Genomic DNA, 24,443 nt, shown 5'->3' on the forward strand with positions numbered 1-24,443 from the left:
GTTTCGTCTGCACACAACATCGCGCACTAGCCGCTCGCTGCAGTCGCCAGTCGACCGTCGCTCCCGCGGCTGAAGCCATCGGACATCGTCTGCCGACATGGTTGTCACGTCGCGCTGCTGAGCAAATGAGTTAGCGACACTCGTCGACGCCAGCGGGACAGTCCGTGAAAACGTTGCTGAGGGTGACCAGTGGCCTATACTTTACTTCCTGTTTAAGCACTTTGCACCCATTTCGCTATTTTGTATCTCCCTCCATCCTGGTTTATTGTGTCATCCTTCCGATGTACCTATTCCCCCCTTTTCCTTTATTTGTTTGTAATCTTGTTCGATGTTATTTTTTTCTTTTTCTAAAGTCAGTTTATTATTTATTTTTATTGACATGTATTTTGTTTTGTTTAAATTTTGTTACACGTTCAGCCAGACTAATAAAATGCTATATTTTTTTTTCAATAACCTATTTCATTATTCTAAAATCTATTATGCTGTCTGAACTACATTTTATATTCTTTTTTCTTTTTTAATAACCATTATTTATTGGTGTAAATACATTTATTTTTATTATGTATTCATTTTGAATTTTTTCAAAAAATGTTTGTTAAAAAAAATTAATAAAATTAAAAATTGTTCATGAAAAAAGTTGTACCTATTTTTTATCGTACTTAATATATCGATTATATAAATCATTACAAAATTAACAATTTGGTGTCATGAGTAAGTTAAAATATCATACACTAAAACATAACGAATGGTTCAAAAATCGAAATAAAACAATTATGTCATTTCATTATATAGATCGATTATTAAATTGTGCCTATGTATTCTAATAATTTTTATTCAGTTACAAATATAACTTAAGTGCGATCTTGTAATAAAGTTTCAAGAATGTTGTTACAGAAAAATCTTTTAAACATTTAAAAAAAAACGGACATTTTTTTGTGTGTTCAAATTTTTATGACAGGACATTCACTTATATCCCAAATACTTAACAAACATTTTTGTTTTTTATTTTAACTAAGAAACGTTTAATAATTGTTGATTTTTCAACTTTCATTATATATTTCTATATCGGTACATGGAATATTTTGACTTTTTGAGCTATTTATACACAAAAAAAATTTGGTTCTTTTTTAAATGTTAAAAAGATTTTTCTGTAACAACATTCTTGAAAGTTTATTACAAAAATTAGTTATAAAAAGATTAATCTTACTTTCCAGTTCATTTTTTTTTTTGTAGGTTGCAAATTGTTTTTTTTTTTTCATTTTTAAAAGGTTTATTTACAATCAGTGTTTAAAAATTCTATACAATAAGCAAATAAAATAATAATGATATTAAAGTAAGTATAAGAGTATAACAGAAGAGAGGAGGACACTCATTGTTGACACCCCGGTAAAGATTGAAAAGCATAAAGAATCTTATATTTAATTTAAAATCTTGAATAAAGAAATAATTTTTATGAATTTCTTACTATAATTTGTAATTTTTATGGTTTTTGAGAAAACATTTGTATTTTTTTTTTTTTTTGGTGCTTTGGTTGTGATACAATGAATTAGAAATGATTTAAAAATATATCAGAATCATAATTATAATTTATAATTTAAAAGTTTCAGTCACTTAATACTAGTATTTACAATATTAATATTATTAAAAAAATTGTGTTTTCAATTTTTCACAAATATTTCATAGGTCTAATAATGAATATTATGAGATATTTTGCGAGCAATTATATATACATTATACAGAAAATAATATAAAAGAAAATTTACAATATTACTATGTTTTTTTGACATTTTTCTTAGCTTTTTTGGGTGTACAATATTTAGCTTCCATTCTAGCTAAGAAATTGTCCATTTGTTTTTCTCGTTCGGCTGATCGCTTTTTAATTGCAACCATTAAATCATTACAATTATTTTCTTCCTCGTTTTTCATATCTATTTTGCACTGAGCTTCTTCCCTTTTAGCCTAAAATTAAATTTAATATATCCAAACTAGAAAAAATAAATTTAAACATAGATAAGGAGGTAACTTACTTTTGCTAATCTTTTTCTTTTTTTTGACGGAGGTTCATCGCTAAATGCTTTAAATTTTGGTAAATCTTCTTCTTCAATTATTTTTTCTAGAATCTCTCGGAGCCGATCTTCTTCGTACACAGAACTAAATGGAACCATATTAATAATGAATTCCATATCTCCTTTCCCTGCTAGATATCCTTTTTTAAGATCTCTCTTTTCATCGTCAGAACCTAAAACAAATTTAATGATATTTAAAAAAACAAAATAATTATAACTAAAATTTTAAATAATATACCTTTATATTTTAATTCGTAATCCCTGATATCATTATCAGTAATCTTTCTGAATATCGACCTCCAATAAGTTTCCCACGGGAAGTCCTCTGTAGCTGAGTTGGGGTCAATATCATCACCAACACATCCTACAAAAACAAAATGCTTTTTGAGAAATGTATTTTAATCTTACTCCACCACCCAAATCAATAATTAAAAGGTGGAGCACATAAATATTAGCTGCTTGTTTTTATAATAAGCACTTAATAAAAATATAAGACATTATAATCTAAAATTAAATATAGGAAACTTTTATACTATAGCGATTGGAAAGAGTGAAAATACTATGCAAAATTATTTAATTTTTATCTAACTGAATTTTAGTTTAATACACATAATAACAACATTAAAAAGTAAAAATATGTTCATAATTGATAGAATGTAAATTGTTGAATAATAGAAAAATGAACTTGTTAATGGACAAATAGGAAGTATCGTAAAAAAAAAGTAAACTATTATAGAAAAAATTTAGGCTTTATTTATTTTTTAATCCAGTTATAAAATTATGAAAATTGTAGCTTTCATATATAACATGCTTTAATATGCACCAATTAAAACAATTAATGTGGAACAATTGTTCATCTATTATAAAAATATATTGAGACATAATAGGTGACATTTTAAATTTAAAGGAATTATAATTATTTAATGCAACACATTATTTGACTAAGAAATCACTTAAAATTTAAGTTTCCTAGTCACAATATTATTGTTTACATTTGGTTCATATTTTTTATAATTACATTTAATGATTTTTCTGTTAATTTATTGTACTTCCCTAAATTCATAATTTTTTTCTTGCATGTTTTTGTATTCTAATTACATATACACTTATTCTTTGGTACTAATTAATGTTTCTTTTAACCATATAGTAGTTCATATTATAATTTATAATAAATATTTGACCTGAAAAATTGGAAGAACATTAGTGGGAAAAAAATTTGTTAGGAGAATATACTTAACCATAGACATAATCTGGGGAAGAGGGCAAGAGGGGAGCAACTGCCCTTCCAAATATTTTATTGAGGGGGCAATAATATAGTTTTGCCTCCTTTTAAAAGTTATAATTCAATTTTTATTTTATTATAGAAAAATAAAACAGCATAATGCATTGTATAATAATTAATAATAGATTTATCGTTTTGAGTGCTTAATATTGAAATAGATGGATAAGTTAACATAGATCAAGTAATTAACAAATTTGATGAAGGTGCATCCATTCATGGTCATCAACTTGTGTTAAACTAAATTAATTTGTAATACATATAATTTATAATAATTCTGTTGAGTTTTATATCTTTTTATTAGTTTTATAATGTAAATAAAAAAAAAAAAAAAAAGTTATTAAGTATTATTTATTTATTGATTTACTTATGCACTTTTAGTTTTATTACTGCTTACCCTCCCAGAATTGACTCCAAGTTACGTCACTGTACTTAACTATGATTAATTGAATTAGTTACTCGCTTATTATAACAATTACAAATATAAATATAAATCAATTATCACTTATAATCATAAATGAATAATTTAATAAGCAATTAAAGCTAAAAATAATTTAAAATGTAAATGCCATAATCCATAATTTACCCGTGTCATCGTAAAGTTTCCTCTTATCAGCATCATTAAGTAATGCATGTATTCGACTGATAATTTTAAATTTTTCAGTAGCTTCAGCTTTTTCCTTCTCAGTTACTTTATCAGGATGGTATTTCATCGACAGCACGTAATACGCTTTACGAACTATATTAAAACACAATGATTAAAAAAATCGATAAAATATAAATATTTGTCCATTTTTGTAGGTTCAACTATAAATTTGTAAAAATAATAACATAGGAGCACGATATCTAACCTTCTTTGTCTGTAGCATTCTTGGTCGTATTCAACACTTCATATATATTGTCAGTGCTGAAATATTTACGGCAAAGTTCCAATAACGTGGTCATGTTGAAATCTCAAACACAATTTAAAAAAATAGAATTACAAGTAGTATTGGTAACTTGTATCGAACTCGAGTATAGCTAAAATAACAATAAAATAAGCGAATTAGCTGACGTAAGGATAGATCAAATGATTAGAAGTTTTAATTTATCGCTAAGTCAAAAGTGAACAATTACAAAACGAAGTAGGATACTGGATGATGATTGATGGATAATGATTAAAGACGAACAAATGGATTGAAATGGCGGGTAAAATAGTTAAAGTAACATATGCTTAAGCGTTTCATTACCCTATTCCATGACAACGGTTCGACGAATGACGATTGAAGTACGATGTATTGTATTTTTTTATGGTATATGGTATGTATCTGAACTAAATACAGTATACCTCACGGTTAGGTTACGGACCGTGGTATAACTACTACCAAGTATTTGTTTATGATGTACAAAATTGAAAATATTCTGGAATACCTATCTTGAATGTTGATACTTGATAATAACCGGCCGTGAGAATGATGGTTGTTGTCGTTAAGATTTAATTTTTAATACCTATTGGCTATTACCTATGTTCAACGCGTTTTTGGATTGATAAGTGTTACTGTCTAGTATTATTTTTAATTTAATTTTTTATTGTTCAACTCGTGTTTTATAATATTTCCAATAGTACGTAACCTGTGTGAAATGTCAACAGCTTGATTTCAATTTGTTCTTTAGTTTAGCGAGCGTAAGAGCAACACCAAAATGAGTACACACGTTAAAGGATCATGTGTTGATGTTTTGGTATGAATAATATAATTTAATGTAAATACAATTTTTATATTATTTATTTGTTATAATTATTTATAGGATTTTAAATGTCCGGCATTCTGTAATCTTCGGATTTTCAAAGAAGGACACCAATTTGACAAATATGCTGCCATGATCATCAATTCTAACCGATTTGGGATAACATTTATTGCTTCTCCCAATCAGCTATGTTGTACGATAAATATTTTATTTTTATATAATAATCTAAATTAAATTTAACATTTTAGTTGAATACCTTGAGATTTTAAAATTTAAATCTTGTGGTTTATTTATTATTAGAAGTTTTAATTTTTCAATTCATAGTATTATAATTATTTAAACATTACTTATTAATAATATTTGAATGTAGTATGTAGATTAATATTAAAATCCAACATTTTATGATTTTAGTTTTTAACTTGGGTATTTTAATTATTTTACTCTAGTATAATAATTTACTTTAATTATAATTATATTTATGGTAGAGTACTATTAAATAGCTCAATTAAAACTTCCTGATTAACTATTCTTTATGAAGTGAGAATTAAAATTTTTTTATAATGTATTGCAAACTTTTTTTGCATTCAAATTTAAATTGAATTCTATCACTGATATTTTAGACAGTAATTTTTTAAATGATTAATAGGTGATTTAAACTACTAGAATAACTATTAATAAACAGTTTGTACTTTTATTATTTTTTTTATTTAAAAAGATTAAACCTTTCTTTTTTGGTTTGATTTAATAATTGCTCATTTGAATTAATTTTCATTTTTAAATGATCAAAATACTTCCTTTTAATTGTAATATTAATGCCTATTTGCATCTTACGTTAATTCACTAAAATTTAATGGACCAATTATTTTTAAGGAATCATTAATTCACTATTGTTTCATTAAATATATTTATGCAACTCTGCATTAGTGATCTGTTACTTTATTTAATATTAAATTTTGTTTAGTGATTTCAATGAAACATGTTCGTCAACTAGTTGGTGATTTTGGTGTTGAAAAAAATACATTAACAGATTTTTTAAGACGTGAAATTGAATTAGATTATTCTCCAAACTTTTTGGATCTTAGCTGTGATGAAGAATATATAGCAGTTGCAGGAATTTTGAATTCAAAAACTTCTATTGTTATTTACAGTGTTGAAGATTTAATTTCAAAAGTAAAATATAATAATAGGTTTTATTATTTTTATCATATTCTTAATCAATACTACTTAATTTCAGGATTATCCATCTCCATTAGTAGTGGTTGAACTCGCAGCTACCCAGGAATCGCATGTAATAGATATGTCCTGGAATCCTGGTGTAAAAAATTCTTTGGCCTGTTGTTTGTCTGACGGTTCTTTACATATTATAGATTTGAAAGATGGTGGAACGTACAGTGTTGTCAGTTTACCGCCACAATCAAGTACACTGTATGTAAATTATTTTTATAGTTTTAAGTATATCTTATGCATTTAATTACTTAAATATATTTTTTAGATGTTTGAGTTGGAGCCCTAAAGGAAAACAAATAATAATTGGCAGTTCAAATGGGTCTTTGACACAGTACAAACCTGAACTCAAAGCTATGAAACAGTATTTACCTCCAACTGATGTAACAGGAAATGTAAAACCTATTAAAATAAAATGGATATCAAATTTTCAATTTGCAGTCGTCTATGATTTTGTAGATAACATAGATAATCAACAAAGTAAGTTAATATATTATCTTGATAAAAACATTTTAATTTTTATTTATTTTGTATAGATCTTTACATTCTCAATACTCCGAAAAATGCACCAGTGGAATTTATCAATTTTGAACAATATGTTGTAATGAATTCTGAACAGTATAGGTTAAATCAATATTATACAATATTTCAACAAAATTGGTATGTTGTATAATGTAGTTCTATAATTCAATATTATTTATTAATTTATTTTTTGTTTGTTAGGAATCTTTTATTTGTTGGTTCTTCAAATTGTACAGAAATTGGTATTATGGGAATAAATAATGAAAATCATTGGCAATGTTGGATGTTAGAAACAAGACCAGAGTTACCATACAGACTTGATAAACAAATGTATCCTATTGGAATGTCATTAGATCTTTCTTCTCAAATGCAAATAAAACAATGTAACTATAATTTTGTTATTTAATTTTTAATTTTATTAAAATGATAACTGTTATAGTATCTAAATCAAATGAAGAAATATTTCTTGACCCAATGCCAGTATTATGTGTTTTATCAAGTGATGGTATATTATTTATGTATCATATTGAAAATCAGTTAGCTGATTCCAAAAATATATGTAAACCACCAACAGAAATATCGGATAAAATAATATCTCGGCTATTTACTACCAGTTCTAAAATAGTAAGTATATATTATGATTATCAAATACTTAAATAATTTTATGTTTTACCATTTTTTAAATATATACAATTAAAAAATATTTTTAGACTACCTAGGTATTAGTACAACTAATATTATTTTTGAATCTAGTGATATCTTAATCATCTCTTACACGATCCATGGATATGTTAAAGTCTACAAATTAACTAAATATTTTGACATTAAGTTTACTCCAAAAATGAGAAAATTATTTGTTTACACTCAACAAAATACATACACACAAAATCGCTTTTTTTTAGGGTTTAATTTTAATTTTATCTAAATAATATCTTAAATCAATTAATTAATTATTTAATTTAAAGAAAAAAAAATTAGATATTTAACAAATGTGTCAAAAATCATAAATAAATAATTTTAGACAAATGTAATTTATTTTATATGAAGTGTATGTTTAAGAAATCTCCACTATTTTCAAATAAAATTTATTCTACTTTTATCTTTAATATTATAAATTTTTCATCAAGAGAGCTATTGACTAAAACTTATTCCTTTCATATCAAAATCTTTTTACCCCAAAACCAAACCAATTTCTTAATTAATTATCTCTCATATAGAAAAATGAATACAGCAAATATAGATTTCAACTTGTTTTATTTATTTATATTATTTTAGATCTGCTCGTTTTCAATTTGTTAATTAGTAATAAAAGTACTTTTTTCACCATACATATACTCTCTTTCTATTACTATTTTAATATATTTTTTTTATGATATAATATTATGTGTTTAAAATATAAAAAACAATTAAAATAAAAGTTATATAATAAATATTTGACTATTAACATACTCTATTTATAATGTTGTGATTTATAAGAATATTGTTAAATTGATAGTTTTATTATTGTAATTTATTAGTTATGTAAATTGTATAATAAATAAAATATACACAATTAAAACAAAAATAATCTGTATTAAGTATTAAAACTATTACCTTGCAAGTTATCGCATACATTTTGTTTTAGTTATTTATAAGCAGTTAAAAATGTTGAGAAATAAAGTATTATTTCATCTTAATCATTTTAATTATTTATTTATTTTTTAGAACAATCTAGTAATTGAACCAACTAGTGTGACTGAAATAGTAGAACAAGGAGAAGAAATTAATGTTGTGTAAGTAAATTTAATTATATAGTTTTAATTTCAAGATTTATTTAATAAAATAGTTTAATTATAAGGGTGTAAGTTATTTATAGTTAATACTAACGATTCTTAATTTATGGTCCTTAGGGATTCTATTGGTAAGTGTGACCTGGAAACATAGAATGAGATAATGTGTAAAAATAAAGTAAAGGTATTGCAATGAAAGCTATTGAAATAAGGTACAATTTTTTAAAAGTACCAAGGTCTATGCTTTACAAACATTTAAAAACTAATAATTTATATTGTGAACTTATTCATACAGTTTTGTGATATGTTGATGTTAACTTGAAAGTCAATAACTATGATATAAGATATGATTATTTATATACATGCAATTTTAATAAAATAAATAGGAAAATAACCGTAATACTGATAAAAAAAAAAAATTATTTATAGTACCATAAATTGTTTGTTTTTATGATAAAAATATTTAAATAATTTTTATTGAATAATTCATCGATATAGTTGGGGTACATTTGAAACCTACTATTATACAGCAAACAACTTTACTATTATTTTATTTTCTCTTATTCAATATGTTTATTTTTAATTTAACATTTTATATAATTTGTATTTGTTCTCTATAATCTTAAATATTTTATGTAGTGATGAAAAAGCTAGAGGTGATCATAATGAATCGGTTCTCGCAAGTTATTTAGAAACGTCAACTACCTCTGAAGTCGAACAACCACAAATATGTAAGCTTATTCTTACTATGAATATTCCATGTTTATATATTTTATATGTATGATAAATCGTAATTATTTATTCTGTTATTTATTTTATATTAGTAGATACACCAACAATTTCAGTAGTTAAGCCAAATATTCCTGAAGTATCTACTGAAACTGTTACACCTGTACAAAATATTTCAAGTCAAACAAATCTTCCTGATAACAATACTTCAACAGATGAAACTGTAAGTCAAGAAATGTTAAAAGAAGTGTTAGAAGATGTACAAATATTTCAATTACAATTAGAAGATATCTTGAAATTATCATTAAATACTAGTACACTTAAGGTGAGAATGATTTCATATTTAATATAATATTATATTTATTGAAATATTACATCTATTTTTCAATCATATTAGATTGGTGATGAAAAAGATAAAGAAATACTTATGAAAAAATGGACATCATTAGATTCATTTTTCAAAGAATTAAATGAAACAAATCGCTCACAGTGGGTGGAATGTAAATCTCTTCAAAAAGCAGTGTTGGATTCAATTGCTTGGGTGGAGGACTCAAAGTCTCGTTTATTCTTTTTAAAAAACCCAAAGTAATGAAGAAAAAAAATGTATTGTTTATTAAATTTGATTAATATTTTTAATTTTCTGTTAAGATTTAAATGTCTATTGAGGAATGATAGTGATGAGCCTTTTAGTAAAACACTGTTTGACAATATAGAACGTACATTATACTACATTGAAACTCAATTAACACATGTTGACGATCAATTGAAAGCTAGATATGATAGTTATAATCCAAACAATAAGTAAGTTATGGCTTTTATTAACTTCAATGTCAATTATTATTTTATTATTTTATAATTTTAGAGAATTGAAAATACCTTGTTTGGAAACTATTTATAAATCATTGGTCGTAAATACAAATATAGTAAACAAACTAAAGGAAAAAATTAATTATCTATATAGTACAGTAGAAGAAATGAAGTATAGAACATTTAAAAAATTGTCATTAGCACCTGATGTTGTGCAAAATACTTCTAAATTACACGAATCTCGGTTAGTGAATGCTTAAATTAATATTTTTTATTGTTCAATATAATATAATATTTTTGTTTTATACATTTATTCCATAGTGATGTTGGCTTATCAAAACTTTCAGAACAATTATTAAAAATTACTTTAGACAAAGACGGTGTGTCTGCTATTAATTCATATAATGTTGCTAAAAAATACTCTGTATTGTCTGCAAATCAAAGGGCACTTTCAGATTCTAAAGTTAATAAACTTCAAGAATGGTTGAAAGATTTTAAAACAAGGCGCACAAAAATAACTAGATCTCAATATGCAAATATAGATCTCAGTAGACCAATGTGTAGTACACCATTAAAATCAGCATCAAAATCCAAAATTCATGAAAAAAACATTGATTTTACACCTTTTGTGACAAAAGATAATTTTGTGCCTACACTACCACAACCATCTACATTATTGAACAAAAACTATAATATTAGTGAACGAAACGCCACAGATATTAATTTACAACCAACATCACAGCATGATTTGACACAATTCCAAAAACCTTTATTAATACCACCAACCACACAGCAAAAAAATCCAGTAACCCCAATTGTAGCTCCTTGTACTCCAGGATTTACATTAGGATCTAAACCTGTGCTAACAAATACTGTCTGGAATCCAATGGATAATTCATCAACTCCTAAACCACTTGCACCAAATGATTACAAGGGTTTTACGAAAGACCCAATTGTTTTTAGTACTGCTAATACTGTTCCATTATTTGCTAATAATGTGACTTGTACTACTGTTTCTAGTAAAAATCCTGTAGATTTTAGTTTAAAAACATTAACAGCTACTCCTTTAAATTTCAGTAATTCCAGTAATATTGTTTCCACTAAGTCTACTTTAGATGTTATTTCAGGAACAACAGAAACAAAAGAAAAAATATTATCATTTAATTTTTCCAATGTGTCTACTGCAAAATCAGAAAAAACTGTACAAAAATCTAATGGCACATCAACTTTTAATTTTGCTGATTCTATTAAAAATAAAATGGATAATCTAAATAACGTACCAATATCTACATTAAGTTTTGAAGCACCAAAAACTTCAGAAACTTCAAGTATTTTTTCTGGATTTAATGCTGAAAATAAATCAAAGAATAACCAAGAAAAGCCTTCAGAAAAAGAAGCAACCACATTTAAGTTTAATTCAAAACCAGATACAGTATCATTTTCATCGTTTAGTTTTACCACACCCAAAGAAAATATTTCAAAATCTTCAGAATCTGAGACTAAATCATTTATTTCTGTACCAACTACTTCGGTGACTGCTTCATTTAATTTTTCATTACCACCCAAAACAAATCCTATAGTAAGTGAGCCTGTAGATTCCCCAACAGTATCATCCAGTTTTGGAACTGTCAAAACTGCACTTGATTTTTCTACTGTATCGGCAACTGTAGAAAGCAATGTTACTGAATCTACTCCCCAAGTCTCTGAAAGTCCAACTCCAATAATATCTGAACCAATCACGCCGGAAAAAGAAGAGTCTCCTAAATTTCCAGTTACTGCCAGCAGTGCGCAAATTTTTGAAATTCCATCAACAAATGTTTCAATTTTTGGTGCATCTATTAAATCAACTAGCACTACAAGCATTTTTGGAAATTCAACTACAACAACTACAACAAGCCAAGCAACAATTTTCAGTACACCTACAAATAAAACTAGTGCTCCTTCAATTTTCAGCACGCCTACAACAACAAGTGCCCCATCAATTTTTAGTACACCCACAAATACAACTTGTGCGCCTTCAATTTTTAGTACTCCTACAAGCACAACTGTCTCTTCCATTTTTGGTGCAACTACAAGCACAACCAATGTTTCTTCAATATTTGGATCACCAACTAATACAAGTATAGCACCATCAATTTTTGGTGCCTCGTCTACTACAGCCTCATCATCGATCTTTGGAAACTCAATTAAAAGCACTTCATCTATATTTGGTTCTCCATCTACAACTACTGTGTCTTCTATGTTTGGATCAATTACAACAACAAATACTACAAGTGTTTTTGGATCCACAGCTCAGACCACAACTTTTGGTGCTCCTACTACAAGTTCTTCAATATTTGGTAATCCAGCTGCTCCTGCTACAACAAGTTCTTCAATTTTTGGTAATCCAACTGCTCCTGCTACTACAAGTTCTTCAATATTTGGTAATCCAACTGCTCCTGCTACAACAAGCTCTTCAATATTTGGTAATCCAACTGCACCTTCTACAACAAGTTCTTCAATATTTGGTAATCCAGCTGCTCCTACATCATCTGGTTCAATATTTGGTTCACCGTCCTCAAACACTTCATCTGTTTTTGGAGCACCAGTTACAACTAGTACATCATCTATTTTTGGGTCTCCTTCAACAACAGCTGCATCTAGTGGGTTATTTGGATCAGTAGCTGCTGCAGCTAACCAATCATCATTTGGTCAACCTACATTAGGATTTAGTTCTCCTGGATCAGCATTTGGCAATATGTCTCTTTTTGGTCAATCGGCATGTAGTCCATCTCAACCAGCAAATAGTTTTGCCCCTGCTGCTAATCCTTTTGCTGTAAACAAAACTGCTTCAAGTACACCATCACTGTTTTCTAGCCAAAAATCTGTATTTGGTCAACCACCAGCAAGGTAAATAAACTAGTTGCAAGAAGAACTGATACATTTATTAAATGCTAATTTTTATTTTTGCTTAAAATTCAGTTCAATACATTATATATTGTATGCACTAGCTGAATTTAAATATTTACATTACCCATTTTTTTTTTTTTCGTATGGCGTATATGTCCGGGAGTAGGCCCGAAAGCCTATAGTTCGGACGCCTGTTTGGCAGAATTTTTAGTGGGCACCCGTAGGTTTCTGCCATGCCCGGGTGGGGGGCGGCGGCTTCTCTCTCCAGACACCGTGACTGCCTGAAGAGTGACGCCGCCCGTGACCGAGATTCAAACCGGCGACGGTGCGCGACGCAACCGCCGCCTTAGTCCGCTCGGCCACTTCACCCCCTTACCCATTAACACCTCATTATAATAATATTCTATGTTTTAGTACACCTAATACAGGCTTTGGAGTACAAAATTCAGGATTTGGTGCTACTGCTAGTACTGGATTTGGTAGTCCTGCTATTGTTGGTCAATCAAATAATTTAGGTTTTGGATCTCCTCCAATGTTTGGTAGTATGGGTATGTATATAATATTGATTTTTCAATATTTTATTGATTTATTGCATTATTCAAGTATTATTTTAAATTTATTTTTAGGAACTACCTCTTCTGGTTTTAATCAAACACCTGTGTTTGGAGGAGCCGCCACTTTTGGATCAACAGCTCCAACATTTGGACAAAATGGTACTATAACTTCAAATTTATAACTTGCATTTTAGAATATTAAAACACTGTTTAAAATGTATGTCTTTAAAAATAGTAAAATTTATGATATTTTTAAATATTAGTTCTTTTTAAATTAATTATATTATTAATGACTGTATTAATGTATATTAATAGTGTAATTAAAGTGGGTGATTAATTAATTAATTGTATTAATTACTTGAGTTTTATAGCAATCCTATTTGTAAAAAATTGCTATTAAACTGTGTTAAATCAACTATTTTAAAGTTTTTAGTTATTCTTTAACTAAAAACTAATTATAATCTTAAGTTTTAGTTTTCCAAGCTACCGAAATGCAAATTAAAATAAACTAAATAGTTTTGTTAAAACTTGAATCAATTAATACTTATTAATTTTAGTTTAATTTATTATGGTTTTTCCTTTTTATCATTTTTGTAATAAATTATTTTTACAGCGGGAAATTTTGGATTTGGTTCAGCTGCTCAACAACCATCAACTGCATTTGCTTCTCTCGCGACTCAAAACACTTCACCGAGTTTTGGTAATATAGCACAAAACCAAAACACTGGTTTTGCTTCTCCAACCACTCCTGGATTTGGTCAACCACAACAAACAAGTCCATTCAAACCTCAAGGAACTACATTTGGGTAAATAACTTTTTTTCTCATCATCTTTACATGTTAAATAACCACATTTAATTAATAAAATAATATTTATATTAATGCTTTAATCATAGAGGGACTAAAATACATTTAAAATAAACAGTAGTTTATCTGTTATGAAGTATAAAAAATGCATAAATTTAATATTTTTATTAATTTGTTTTTAGGGGAACCTCATTTAGTTCTTGGCGCTAAGAAAAAAATCTAACACCAACAATATCCAATATCCTTACTATTTTTTTATGTATTCTAATAAAATGTATATGTTACAATTAAAAATATTCCAAATTCTAATTAATGTGTACACAATTGTTGAAAAATAAAATATCATGTTTATTTATATAATTCATTATTAAATTATTGTATTATTTATAAATGATATTGTATTAACCAATCTTAGATCCAGAGAGTGAGCGTTGGCATTGGCACACGTACGGGGGTGCCAGGGGATGCTTAGCACCTTCAGCTTTTTTTTGGCTAAAATATTGTTTAAAGTGTAATTTAATGCACTTATGCCCCAGACATATATACTTCGTACATAAATACATAACCCAAGTAAACTTTTAGTATTTATTACTGGAGAACTGAATAGGATTTCGTTTTTGTATACAGTCTACCAATAAGATAGTTTATTGATATGAAAATAATGATATTATTTAGTTAGTAATATAGAAATTTTTAATAATATATTCTTATTAATTGTGAAGAATACTATGAATCAATAAAAGTCGATTCTATTAGTTCGCATAACTTTGCTTATAGGGAGTGCTGCTATAGTGCAATATTAAACTCATATCTTGTGAAATAATGTATTTATTTATTCTGTTGTTGCAATAAAAGTTATTACTATTATATAGTATATTTTACTACTAATTAGTAATTACTTATGTCTGTAGCACCCGCACACACACGTTTGATATTTTGATGTATGTAATATTTGCGATTTCGGAATTGAAAAGCTTATTAAAATAAAGATTTTTAAGTAATAGTATAATACTTATACAGTTATACATACTATATATTCACATAATATATTGTATAGGACACAGAAACATTTTAAAAAAAATACTATAAGTACAAACGTCGGTACGAATGAAATATATTTTTATCACCTACAGTTTATCAGTAAAAAATGTTTAATTGCAGTGTTTGTGACAAAGTTTTCATTGTGAAGTGTATTATGTTGAGGCATGTAAAATCTCATAAACAAATTAAATTTACATGTGGTGATTGCAAACAAGATTTCACCCGTCGAAGTAATCTGTCCGACCACATACAGAGCAAACATGGTATGTATTTTATTTAATATTATATAGATATCAGATCAGTGACTGATGACTATAATTATCTAATTAAATATATTTATATATTTCCACAGGCCTCATAAATTAATTTTACTATATTATAAGCTATACAATAAAAACCAATTAAATAACATGACAAAATGTTTATTTATATAAATTTATACAATGGATTATTACATTTATTGTAGGTATTTATTATAGGTATATATACATTATACATAATTTGAAAAATTTACTAAAGGAAATGGGGGAATTAAAATAATGAGGGACCCGAAAACAATATAAGAAAAAAAATAAAGGGCACGCGTCTTGCGACGCTTATTACGGGCCTGTAGGGGTGGGGGGCAAGACACATATTGAAATATATCGCTGTTTGCTTATGTCACATAAGTTATTGTTTTATTATAACATTACCAGTATTATTACCAATATTATTATAATTACCAGTATTATTATAATTAACAGTATTATTATAATAATTATTATAATAATTATTAATAACACTTGCAGGTGCTAATTTTTGTTTTTTATTCAAATATGTTTGCATAATTCCAACTAAAAATGATGCTGCATCTATTGCAGTACCAATTTTTGATACATCACGTGTTCTAATTTCTTCACTATGGTCATTTGTAATGTTTATTTTTTTTTATTTCCTTAATTAACTCGACTAATGTGAATTTAGGTTCCTTTAAAATATTAAAAATTAAAGTTAAGTTAAAATCATAAAAATATTTAACCATCACTTAACTGGCTGAATTCTACCGATTAATTAGACACTTTACCGGATATTGCGGTGCACACGAATTGCGTACCAAGTCTGGTAAAAAACCTATTTCCTGATCCTAGTACGTTTCAGCGCGGGGCGCGAAGCCAAAACCTTTCTGCATGATGTATACATGCTTTTAACGATTTTTATCTGATTCAGCGCGAGGCTGAAATGTTCACAAGTTTTAACATCACCATTTATAACAACACAAGATGTATCTAACTTAAAAATTTGACTTACATCCATTTTTACTTTAATGAAGTATCTAATAATTAGGCATCCACATTTAACAATATATATAAATTAAAATTACCACATTAAATAGGTATTTATGTCACATAGAACGTTGTGAACACATTAACCGATATTTACAATTTTATCTTATTTGGGTACATTTTACAGACGATTCTGATAGTTACCCTGTGTACAATAATAGTTGCTATCATAATCGTTATAAACTTTTAATACAAAATACTACTTATTATGCCTACACAGCCATAACTATTAATATTGATACCATCAGCTTGAGTCGAAAGAAACATTATGAGATAACTTAACAACACATTTTATAATCTACAACGCTGTATGTAACACGTATTCAGCCTGATTAAAAATATTTAACTTATATTATTATTACTGATACTTATATTATGAGTTATGACTATGTAATATGTATATAATGTGACGAACATATTAATAAAAACAGAAATATGTATTTATTGTTAATATTTTTGGATTCATAACTATAAATCTTGATAATAAAACAATGTATGTAACATTTAATATTATATTTGTTTTAAGTGTTTATATAAAAATTACGAAGCCTATCCGCTGAATCAGATTAGGATCGGTAAAGACATGTATACATCATGCAGAAAGCCACGTTGAAACGTACTAGGATCGGGAAATACGCCAAAGGTTGTGGAAAGCTACCGTGTCAATTGTAAAAACAGCCCTTAGTCGTGTGCAAGATATAACAATCAACTTACTTGTGTTTTTTTTAATATTGCTGCTGTTGACATTACTAATGAACATAATGAAATTAACATTAGTATCATAATAGTTTTCTTCATTGAATAATTATGATGTAACACAATTTCCGAATGACCCATCTAAAAAATACCAAACAATTTTATTTTTTCAGTTATAAATCAGTTTTAAATTATAATATAATATTTACTTCTATTATGGTGTGCTCTTTGTACATTTTCGAACAATTTCTTAATAATAAATAATGTATAATAGTTGTTTGTTTACTGAAATATTTGAGAAAATGACTTCTTAATGACAGTTGACGACAAAAGTCATTCAAGCCAACTTATTATTATATAATATATACGTACAATTGTAAAGCTGCTCTTTTTTATCGATATTTATTTAATTTTGACTCCTTTAATTTTTATAAAATTGTATGCTTATTGTTTTAGGAACAACGCATGACTCAAATGACGTGCCAGATTTTAATATATTGTCACCTACTAACGCAGAACAAATGAATAAAGAATTAATAAAAGATAAAAAAATATAAATAAAAGATTATTGATATTTTCAATAATTCACTCAATGGGCGTAGAAAAAATACTATTTCACACATTCAATCGAGTAACAAAACGATTCTATACGATACAAAGCTACTGCAGTTGGATACAGGTATTCTGAAAGGTGATATCACAGATCTATACAAGTAAAATCGTTGGAAGATGATATTCGGCAAAGTACAAAATCTCTATTAGAGTCTGAAAGTCGTATTAGAAAACCTTTATTGGATCTAGCGTCGTTTATTTTAGTCCTGGAAAAACGTTTGATGAAAATTGAAAATATTTATAATATTTAAGAATAAAAGTTAATTTAATCGAAAATAATGTCGGCTATCGTAGACATTCAGTGCGTTCTCGGAGCTGACAATAAATATATGATAAAAGAAATGCCTGTAGTGAACACGGAAACGTGGGCGTGTCAACACTGGATTATAAGAATTCAAGCTCTAAACAGGACAACAAGAGTCGAAAAACGAATAAATGGCTCAAAAGTAATTATCATCAACTATATATCTCTGGAATATGGTGATGTCGAGTACGAGGAAGTCGGTCGGATATTTAATTCATTGATATTCAATTGTATTTACGTGAAGGGTGAGCAGAAAAAACAACTTCTTATGGAACATATTCCACACATCGCACTCGTCAACATCGAAGACTTAGGTTTTCTTCGATTGGATCAAACATGTGGTGGTGATGTGACTCTACCCTGCTGTATTTTTCACATGGAGTTTAACCCCAAACAATGTACATTCTACAAAGTTTTCGCCATACGTAAATGGTTTGTAAATAATTCTTAAGAACTCTAACACATGCCATGACACGATCACTCATGGAACGACACGGGCACTCACCGAACGGTCGCTCTCGGCTGGTGCGCACCGGCTAAACATGGATTCAGTTTAATATTAATATATACATTTTTTTAACTATATACCATATACATTATACATTTAAATAAACATAATACTATTATATGACAATGAATATTTTTTTAATTATTTACATAAGTCTATAAAATACAATATATAATATCATCACACACGTAGTTTGTAATGACCGTAAGCATGTGTGCGTATTCGATCGTGGTCGACAACACGTTAATCGTCGAAACGATTAAGAGTCATTTTCATGGTCTTGATTATTGACTAATTTTATTTTATTAATCATTCCATTTTTCTACTTAAATACCAACAATTTATTAGTGCAGTGTACAGTATAGTTTATGTGATTTTTATTTAATTTTCTTACGTACATAAAACATTTTTAGTATATTCAATTTGAATAAAAAAATGACGAAAATAGTGAAAATGTAGACAACCCTGATTGTATCCTTCTTTATCGAAAAATTTAACATTCGTAAGTGAAGATTTATGATATAATACTTGAAACAAAATTAATAAACAATTTAGAATTTATGCAAAATTGTCATTAAAAAAAAAAAAAAACATTAAAAATATTGAATTAGTAGTTGTATGCATTTGTGATGCATTAATTTATAGTTAATATTATGTTTAAATGTTGTTATTTAATTTATTATTGAGCATAAAATATCGTATGGACTGATGAAACAGCTTTGAAATTGCTAGTTATTGAGATGGATGACTTGGGTAATTTGGAAACGGGACCTATAAATACTCAAGGCTATCGGTTTGTTAATATTTAATTTATAATATACCACTATGGTACAGACTAGATTTACGAATATTTCAACTTTATGCATTATAAAAGAGGACTGACGAATGGTTTAAAGAATGAAAATATTATTGATAAATAATAAACATAACAGTCTGCTAAGAATTTAATCCAGTACTATTTAGGGTAAATTTTTGTCGAAATACAACAAAATATAAAACAATATATTCCAGAAGAAGTAATTATAAAAGGAATGAGATTGTCAGATGTCACAAAAAAAAATAACTCATAAAAAGTGATAAATTATTAAAATCACCCGACTCGTAATCTCATAGTAAAATATAATAAAATATCGTCTACCTACTCTACCACCAACTATTAATTATAGAAGAGTCTATTCTATAATTAATATTTATAACATATCTATAATATAAAACATCGTAAGTTTAAAGACAAGTAAAAAGAAAATACTAAATACATCTGAGTTAACAACAAAGACTCGGTGAAACAACGAGAAAGGCGGAGAAAATTCGAGAACATTCTATAACGGTACCTAACGGCTATTATGGTACATGTCTACCCCTAAAAGAGCCTCTTCTCCCATAAAAAAAAAAAAAAAAATTGAATACCTTACGTTGATACTTGGTCGTATAAATTTTTTGATAAAATGGAATGGGCATTTTTAACTTTAGAAAATGGTTAGCAATAACTATTTAATACTGATACGTATAAGTCACAAACTCACAAGAGTACAACTTACACGCATAAGTAAATTAAAAATTACCATTGGCCCTAGAATACAGAATAAATGTATATAACTATATTTTATTAGGCATCTGAAATTTCTCAGTCATCAAGCTTCAAAATAAAGTTTTACCTTTTTATATATATTTAGTTTAATTAAAAAAATATTGAAAATAATTAGATACCTTTCTAGTACCTACCTATACAATGTTCTATAGATGTTTAAATAAAGAAAGAAATGTTGATTAAATCAGATATTTGAACAAAAAATAAACGATTTTAATTTTTTTGCAATTGAAAAAATATTAGCTTTTGAAAATTGGAAAATTCCACTATTAGGTACCTACTAACTAAAATTATTATTTTTATACATATAAAATATAAGATGAGTATGTCATAAACATATAGTTGACTCCAGCACTATTATAACTGAGACCATTTAATGAGTGAAAAGAATAACAAAATATCACACTGTGAAAAAAATTTCAGCTATATTATAATTGATAATTGATTTACTAAGAAATAAATCATTATATTTACTCTGAATATTTTTACTTATTTTCAAACATATTTTTTTGTATAATATGTTATATGTGATATTATTATGTATTATTATTTATTATTACAATATATTATTTATTATTATGTCCATTTTATACATTAAATGTACTGTAAACATTAATACGGGGCGAGATTCGCATGGGCCAAGTCTCAATTGGCCCAGGCTGTAGTTTCGCCTATGATATAGAGTCTACCTCAAACCATTGATTATAAAAGTCTATTCTATGATTGATGATTATACGTATAATAGAAATAACATCATATATGTGTAAAGACAACATTTTTAAAATTATAGGTACGAGTAAGAAACGCAAGCATAGACATAAAAGTCTGTCGAGAATTTAATCCAGTACTATTTAGGGTGATATTTTATCGAAATACAACAAAATATAAAAATATATATTCTAGGAGAAATAATTATAAAATTAATGAGATTGCCTGATGTCACAAAAATATAACGCATAAAAAGTAGAAAATTATTAAAATCACCATACTCATAATCTTATAGTAAAATATAATTACATATTATAGACTACCTCCAACTATTGATTATAGCAAAGTCTATGTTACAATCAATATTTATAACCAGGGCTTGAATTTGAAAAAAATATTTTGTTATTCGTTATTTACAATTAAAACGTTATACAAATTTTTAGTTTATCGTTATTCAGAATTAAAACGTTATTTAACTTTTGCGTTTAACGTTATTCAGAGTTAAAATGTTTAGTATATTTTATGATTTATAACTATTGAATAATTGGAAATAATAATTTCTTTTTATGATATACCTACTATATAGGTATAATGTTTTTTGTTATGTTTTGTTTGATGATATATTATATATTTTGTTAATCGTTATGTTTTGTTTTGTGTTATTTAATTATTTATGTTTATCGTTTTCCGTTATAAATACGTTTACAAATTTCAATCGGTTTTTGTCAAGTATAACGTTATAATCATAGCGTTTGAAAGCCCTGTTTATAACTCATACCATTGATTGTAATCAATGTTTATAGGTACCCATAATTATAAAACATCGTAAATGTAAAGACAAGTGAAAAGAAAATACTAGAAATTTGAGTAAACAACAAGGACTCGGTGAAACAACGAGAAAGACGGAGAAAATTCGAGAACGTTCTATAATAGTAGCTGTTATTAAAATAACGTAGAAATTGGATGGCGGTGAACGAGGGGAACGGCGCGGAGGCAACGACAGCGCTCGCGAAACGTATCGAACCTTCTAGAACGTTCCGTCGGCTATATAAACGTTAACAGCGCGCCGCTCGACTTCAGTTTGAATTTGAAGCGATACGAGTGCGATACTACTGCGATACATCGACCGAGAGATACTAATTCGTGCTATTCTGCTATTCTCAGTTATTCTAGTGCGACATATTTAAATCAAAGCGACTTCAAATCTTTATCGAATCGAGTGCTATTATTACTTTATACGTTTTTCGTATAAAATTTTTTCGTAATAGTTGTGCGTGAACGAGACCTACTAGTTATTGGCGAAAAATAAAAATGGTCGGAAAGACTGCGATCGGTATTGACCTGGGCACCACCTATTCTTGTGTGGGCGTCTGGCAACACGGAAAAGTAGAGGTAATCGCCAACGATCAAGGAAACAGGACAACGCCGAGTTATGTGGCTTTCACCGACACGGAACGATTGATCGGGGACGGAGCCAAGAACCAGGTGGCGATGAACCCGGTGAACACCGTGTTCGACGCCAAACGATTGATCGGACGTCGGTTTGACGACGACAAGACACAAGCGGACATGAAACAATGGCCGTTCAAAGTAGTGAACGACTGCGGGAAGCCTAAAATCCAAGTGGAATTCAAAGGTGAGCGGAAAGTGTTCGCGCCGGAAGAAATCAGTTCGATGGTGCTGTCGAAAATGAAGGAGATTGCGGAAGCGTACTTGGGCCATAGTGTGACGGACGCGGTAATCACGGTGCCGGCGTACTTCAACGATTCGCAGAGACAGGCGACAAAGGACGCGGGCGCGATAGCCGGGCTGAACGTGATGCGAATAATCAACGAACCGACAGCTGCTGCCCTGGCGTACGGCCTGGACAAGAACTTGAAAGGCGAGAGGAACGTGTTGATATTCGATCTGGGCGGCGGAACGTTCGACGTGTCCGTTCTGCAGATCGATGAGGGTTCGATATTCGAAGTGAAATCGACGGCGGGCGACACGCACTTGGGCGGCGAAGACTTCGATAACCGGCTGGTGAGTCATCTGGCCGACGAGTTCAAGAGGAAGTTCAAAAAGGACGTGCGCAGCAATCCGAGAGCGTTGAGACGGCTGAGGACGGCCGCCGAACGGGCCAAGAGAACGTTGTCGTCCAGTTCGGAAGCCACCATCGAAATCGACGCCCTGATGGAAGGCGTCGATTTCTACACCCGAGTCTCCCGGGCCCGTTTCGAGGAGTTGTGCGCGGACCTGTTCAGATCGACCCTGCAACCGGTGGAAAAGGCTTTGGCGGACGCCAAGTTGGACAAAGGAGACATCCACGACATTGTGCTGGTGGGCGGTTCGACGAGGATCCCGAAGATCCAGAGTCTGCTGCAAAACTTTTTCTGCGGCAAACCTCTCAACCTGTCCATCAACCCGGACGAAGCCGTGGCCTACGGCGCCGCGGTGCAGGCGGCCATCCTGAGCGGCGACACGAGCTCCGCGATCCAAGACGTGCTGCTCGTGGACGTCACGCCCCTGTCGCTGGGCATCGAGACCGCGGGCGGAGTGATGACGAAAATTGTCGAGCGCAATTCCACCATCCCGTGCAAACAAACGCAAACGTTCACGACCTACGCGGACAACCAGCCGGCCGTCACCATCCAGGTGTTCGAAGGGGAAAGGGCCATGACCAAGGACAACAATCTGTTGGGAACGTTCGACCTGACCGGCATACCTCCGGCGCCCAGAGGCGTGCCTAAGATCGAGGTGACTTTTGACATGGACGCCAACGGAATTTTGAACGTGTCGGCCAAGGACAACAGCTCCGGTCGCTCCAAGAACATCGTCATCAAGAACGACAAAGGTCGACTGTCTCAAGCCGAAATCGATCGTATGCTCAGCGAGGCCGAACGGTACAAAGAAGAAGATGAACGGCAAAAGGCCAAGATCGCGGCTAAGAACCAGTTGGAGAGCTACGTGTTCGGCGTGAAACAAGCGTTGGACGAGGCCGGCGACAAGTTGACCGAATCCGAGAAGAACACTGGCAAACAGGAATGCGACGCTGTCGTCCAGTGGTTGGACAACAATCAGTTGGCAGACAAAGAAGAGTACGAATACAAACTGAAGGAAATCCAAAAGAGTTGCTCTGCTCTCATGATGAAGATCCACGGCGGTGGACAACCCGGCGGCGCGCCCCAGGGTGGCCAAGGTTTCCCGGGTGGCCAAGGTTTCCCGGGTGGCCAAGGTTTCCCGGGTGGTCAAGGTTTCCCGGGCTCTAGAGGAGGACCTACTGTCGAAGAAGTCGATTAATTATTTTATTAC

The 24,443-nt window shown here is 29.6% G+C and overlaps 3 protein-coding genes across 4 annotated transcripts; 2 read left to right on the forward strand and 1 right to left on the reverse strand.

Moving 5' to 3' along the window:
• Positions 1–1,725: 1,725 nt before the first annotated feature.
• LOC112599870 (dnaJ homolog subfamily C member 9-like) lies at positions 1,726–4,635 on the reverse strand. The gene is made up of 6 exons (XM_025346949.1): positions 4,575–4,635; positions 4,197–4,365; positions 3,932–4,084; positions 2,305–2,430; positions 2,028–2,239; positions 1,726–1,959 (listed from the first exon to the last, which is right to left on the reverse strand). Exons 2-6 carry the CDS (start codon positions 4,288–4,290, stop codon positions 1,771–1,773), a joined length of 774 nt encoding a protein of 257 aa, XP_025202734.1. The 5' UTR covers positions 4,291–4,365; positions 4,575–4,635; the 3' UTR covers positions 1,726–1,770.
• Positions 4,636–4,776: 141 nt separating this feature from the next.
• LOC112599869 (nuclear pore complex protein Nup214-like) lies at positions 4,777–14,730 on the forward strand. 2 transcript variants are annotated; one of them, XM_025346947.1, is made up of 19 exons: positions 4,777–5,064; positions 5,131–5,263; positions 6,032–6,240; positions 6,305–6,495; positions 6,563–6,774; positions 6,831–6,954; positions 7,018–7,199; positions 7,256–7,440; positions 8,521–8,588; positions 9,225–9,316; positions 9,410–9,639; positions 9,712–9,899; positions 9,963–10,115; positions 10,177–10,365; positions 10,443–13,010; positions 13,425–13,558; positions 13,637–13,723; positions 14,178–14,370; positions 14,553–14,730. In XM_025346947.1, exons 1-19 carry the CDS (start codon positions 5,026–5,028, stop codon positions 14,578–14,580), a joined length of 5,205 nt encoding a protein of 1,734 aa, XP_025202732.1. In that variant the 5' UTR covers positions 4,777–5,025; the 3' UTR covers positions 14,581–14,730. The 2 variants fall into 2 exon arrangements, with proteins under 2 accessions (XP_025202732.1, XP_025202733.1); XM_025346948.1 differs by having other exon boundaries at positions 9,413–9,639.
• Positions 14,731–22,241: 7,511 nt separating this feature from the next.
• LOC112599846 (heat shock protein 70 A1-like) lies at positions 22,242–24,437 on the forward strand. The gene has a single exon (XM_025346922.1). It carries the CDS (start codon positions 22,461–22,463, stop codon positions 24,429–24,431), a length of 1,971 nt encoding a protein of 656 aa, XP_025202707.1. The 5' UTR covers positions 22,242–22,460; the 3' UTR covers positions 24,432–24,437.
• The last annotated feature ends 6 nt before the right edge of the window (positions 24,438–24,443 follow it).

The sequence above is a fragment of the Melanaphis sacchari genome, unplaced genomic scaffold (assembly GCF_002803265.2).
Source record: "Melanaphis sacchari strain LSU unplaced genomic scaffold, SCAv2.0 Contig55_pilon_pilon, whole genome shotgun sequence".
In the NCBI taxonomy this organism is placed as follows: Eukaryota; Metazoa; Arthropoda; class Insecta; order Hemiptera; family Aphididae; genus Melanaphis; species Melanaphis sacchari.

Excerpts from the sequence above, each read along its gene's own strand:
- LOC112599869 (XM_025346947.1), top strand. The coding sequence starts at position 5,026 with ATGAGTACACACGTTAAAGGATCATGTGTTGATGTTTTG. Across the intron at positions 9,317-9,409 it reads AGTCGAACAACCACAAATAT|TAGATACACCAACAATTTCA; the intron begins GTAAGCTTATTC and ends ATTTTATATTAG. Across the intron at positions 9,640-9,711 it reads TAAATACTAGTACACTTAAG|ATTGGTGATGAAAAAGATAA; the intron begins GTGAGAATGATT and ends CAATCATATTAG.
- LOC112599870 (XM_025346949.1), bottom strand. The coding sequence starts at position 4,290 with ATGACCACGTTATTGGAACTTTGCCGTAAATATTTCAGCACTGACAAT. Across the intron at positions 2,240-2,304 it reads TTACGAATTAAAATATAAAG|GTTCTGACGATGAAAAGAGA; the intron begins GTATATTATTTA and ends AATTTGTTTTAG. Across the intron at positions 1,960-2,027 it reads AAAGAAAAAGATTAGCAAAA|GCTAAAAGGGAAGAAGCTCA; the intron begins GTAAGTTACCTC and ends ATTTAATTTTAG.
- LOC112599846 (XM_025346922.1), top strand. The coding sequence starts at position 22,461 with ATGGTCGGAAAGACTGCGATCGGTATTGACCTGGGCACCACCTATTCT.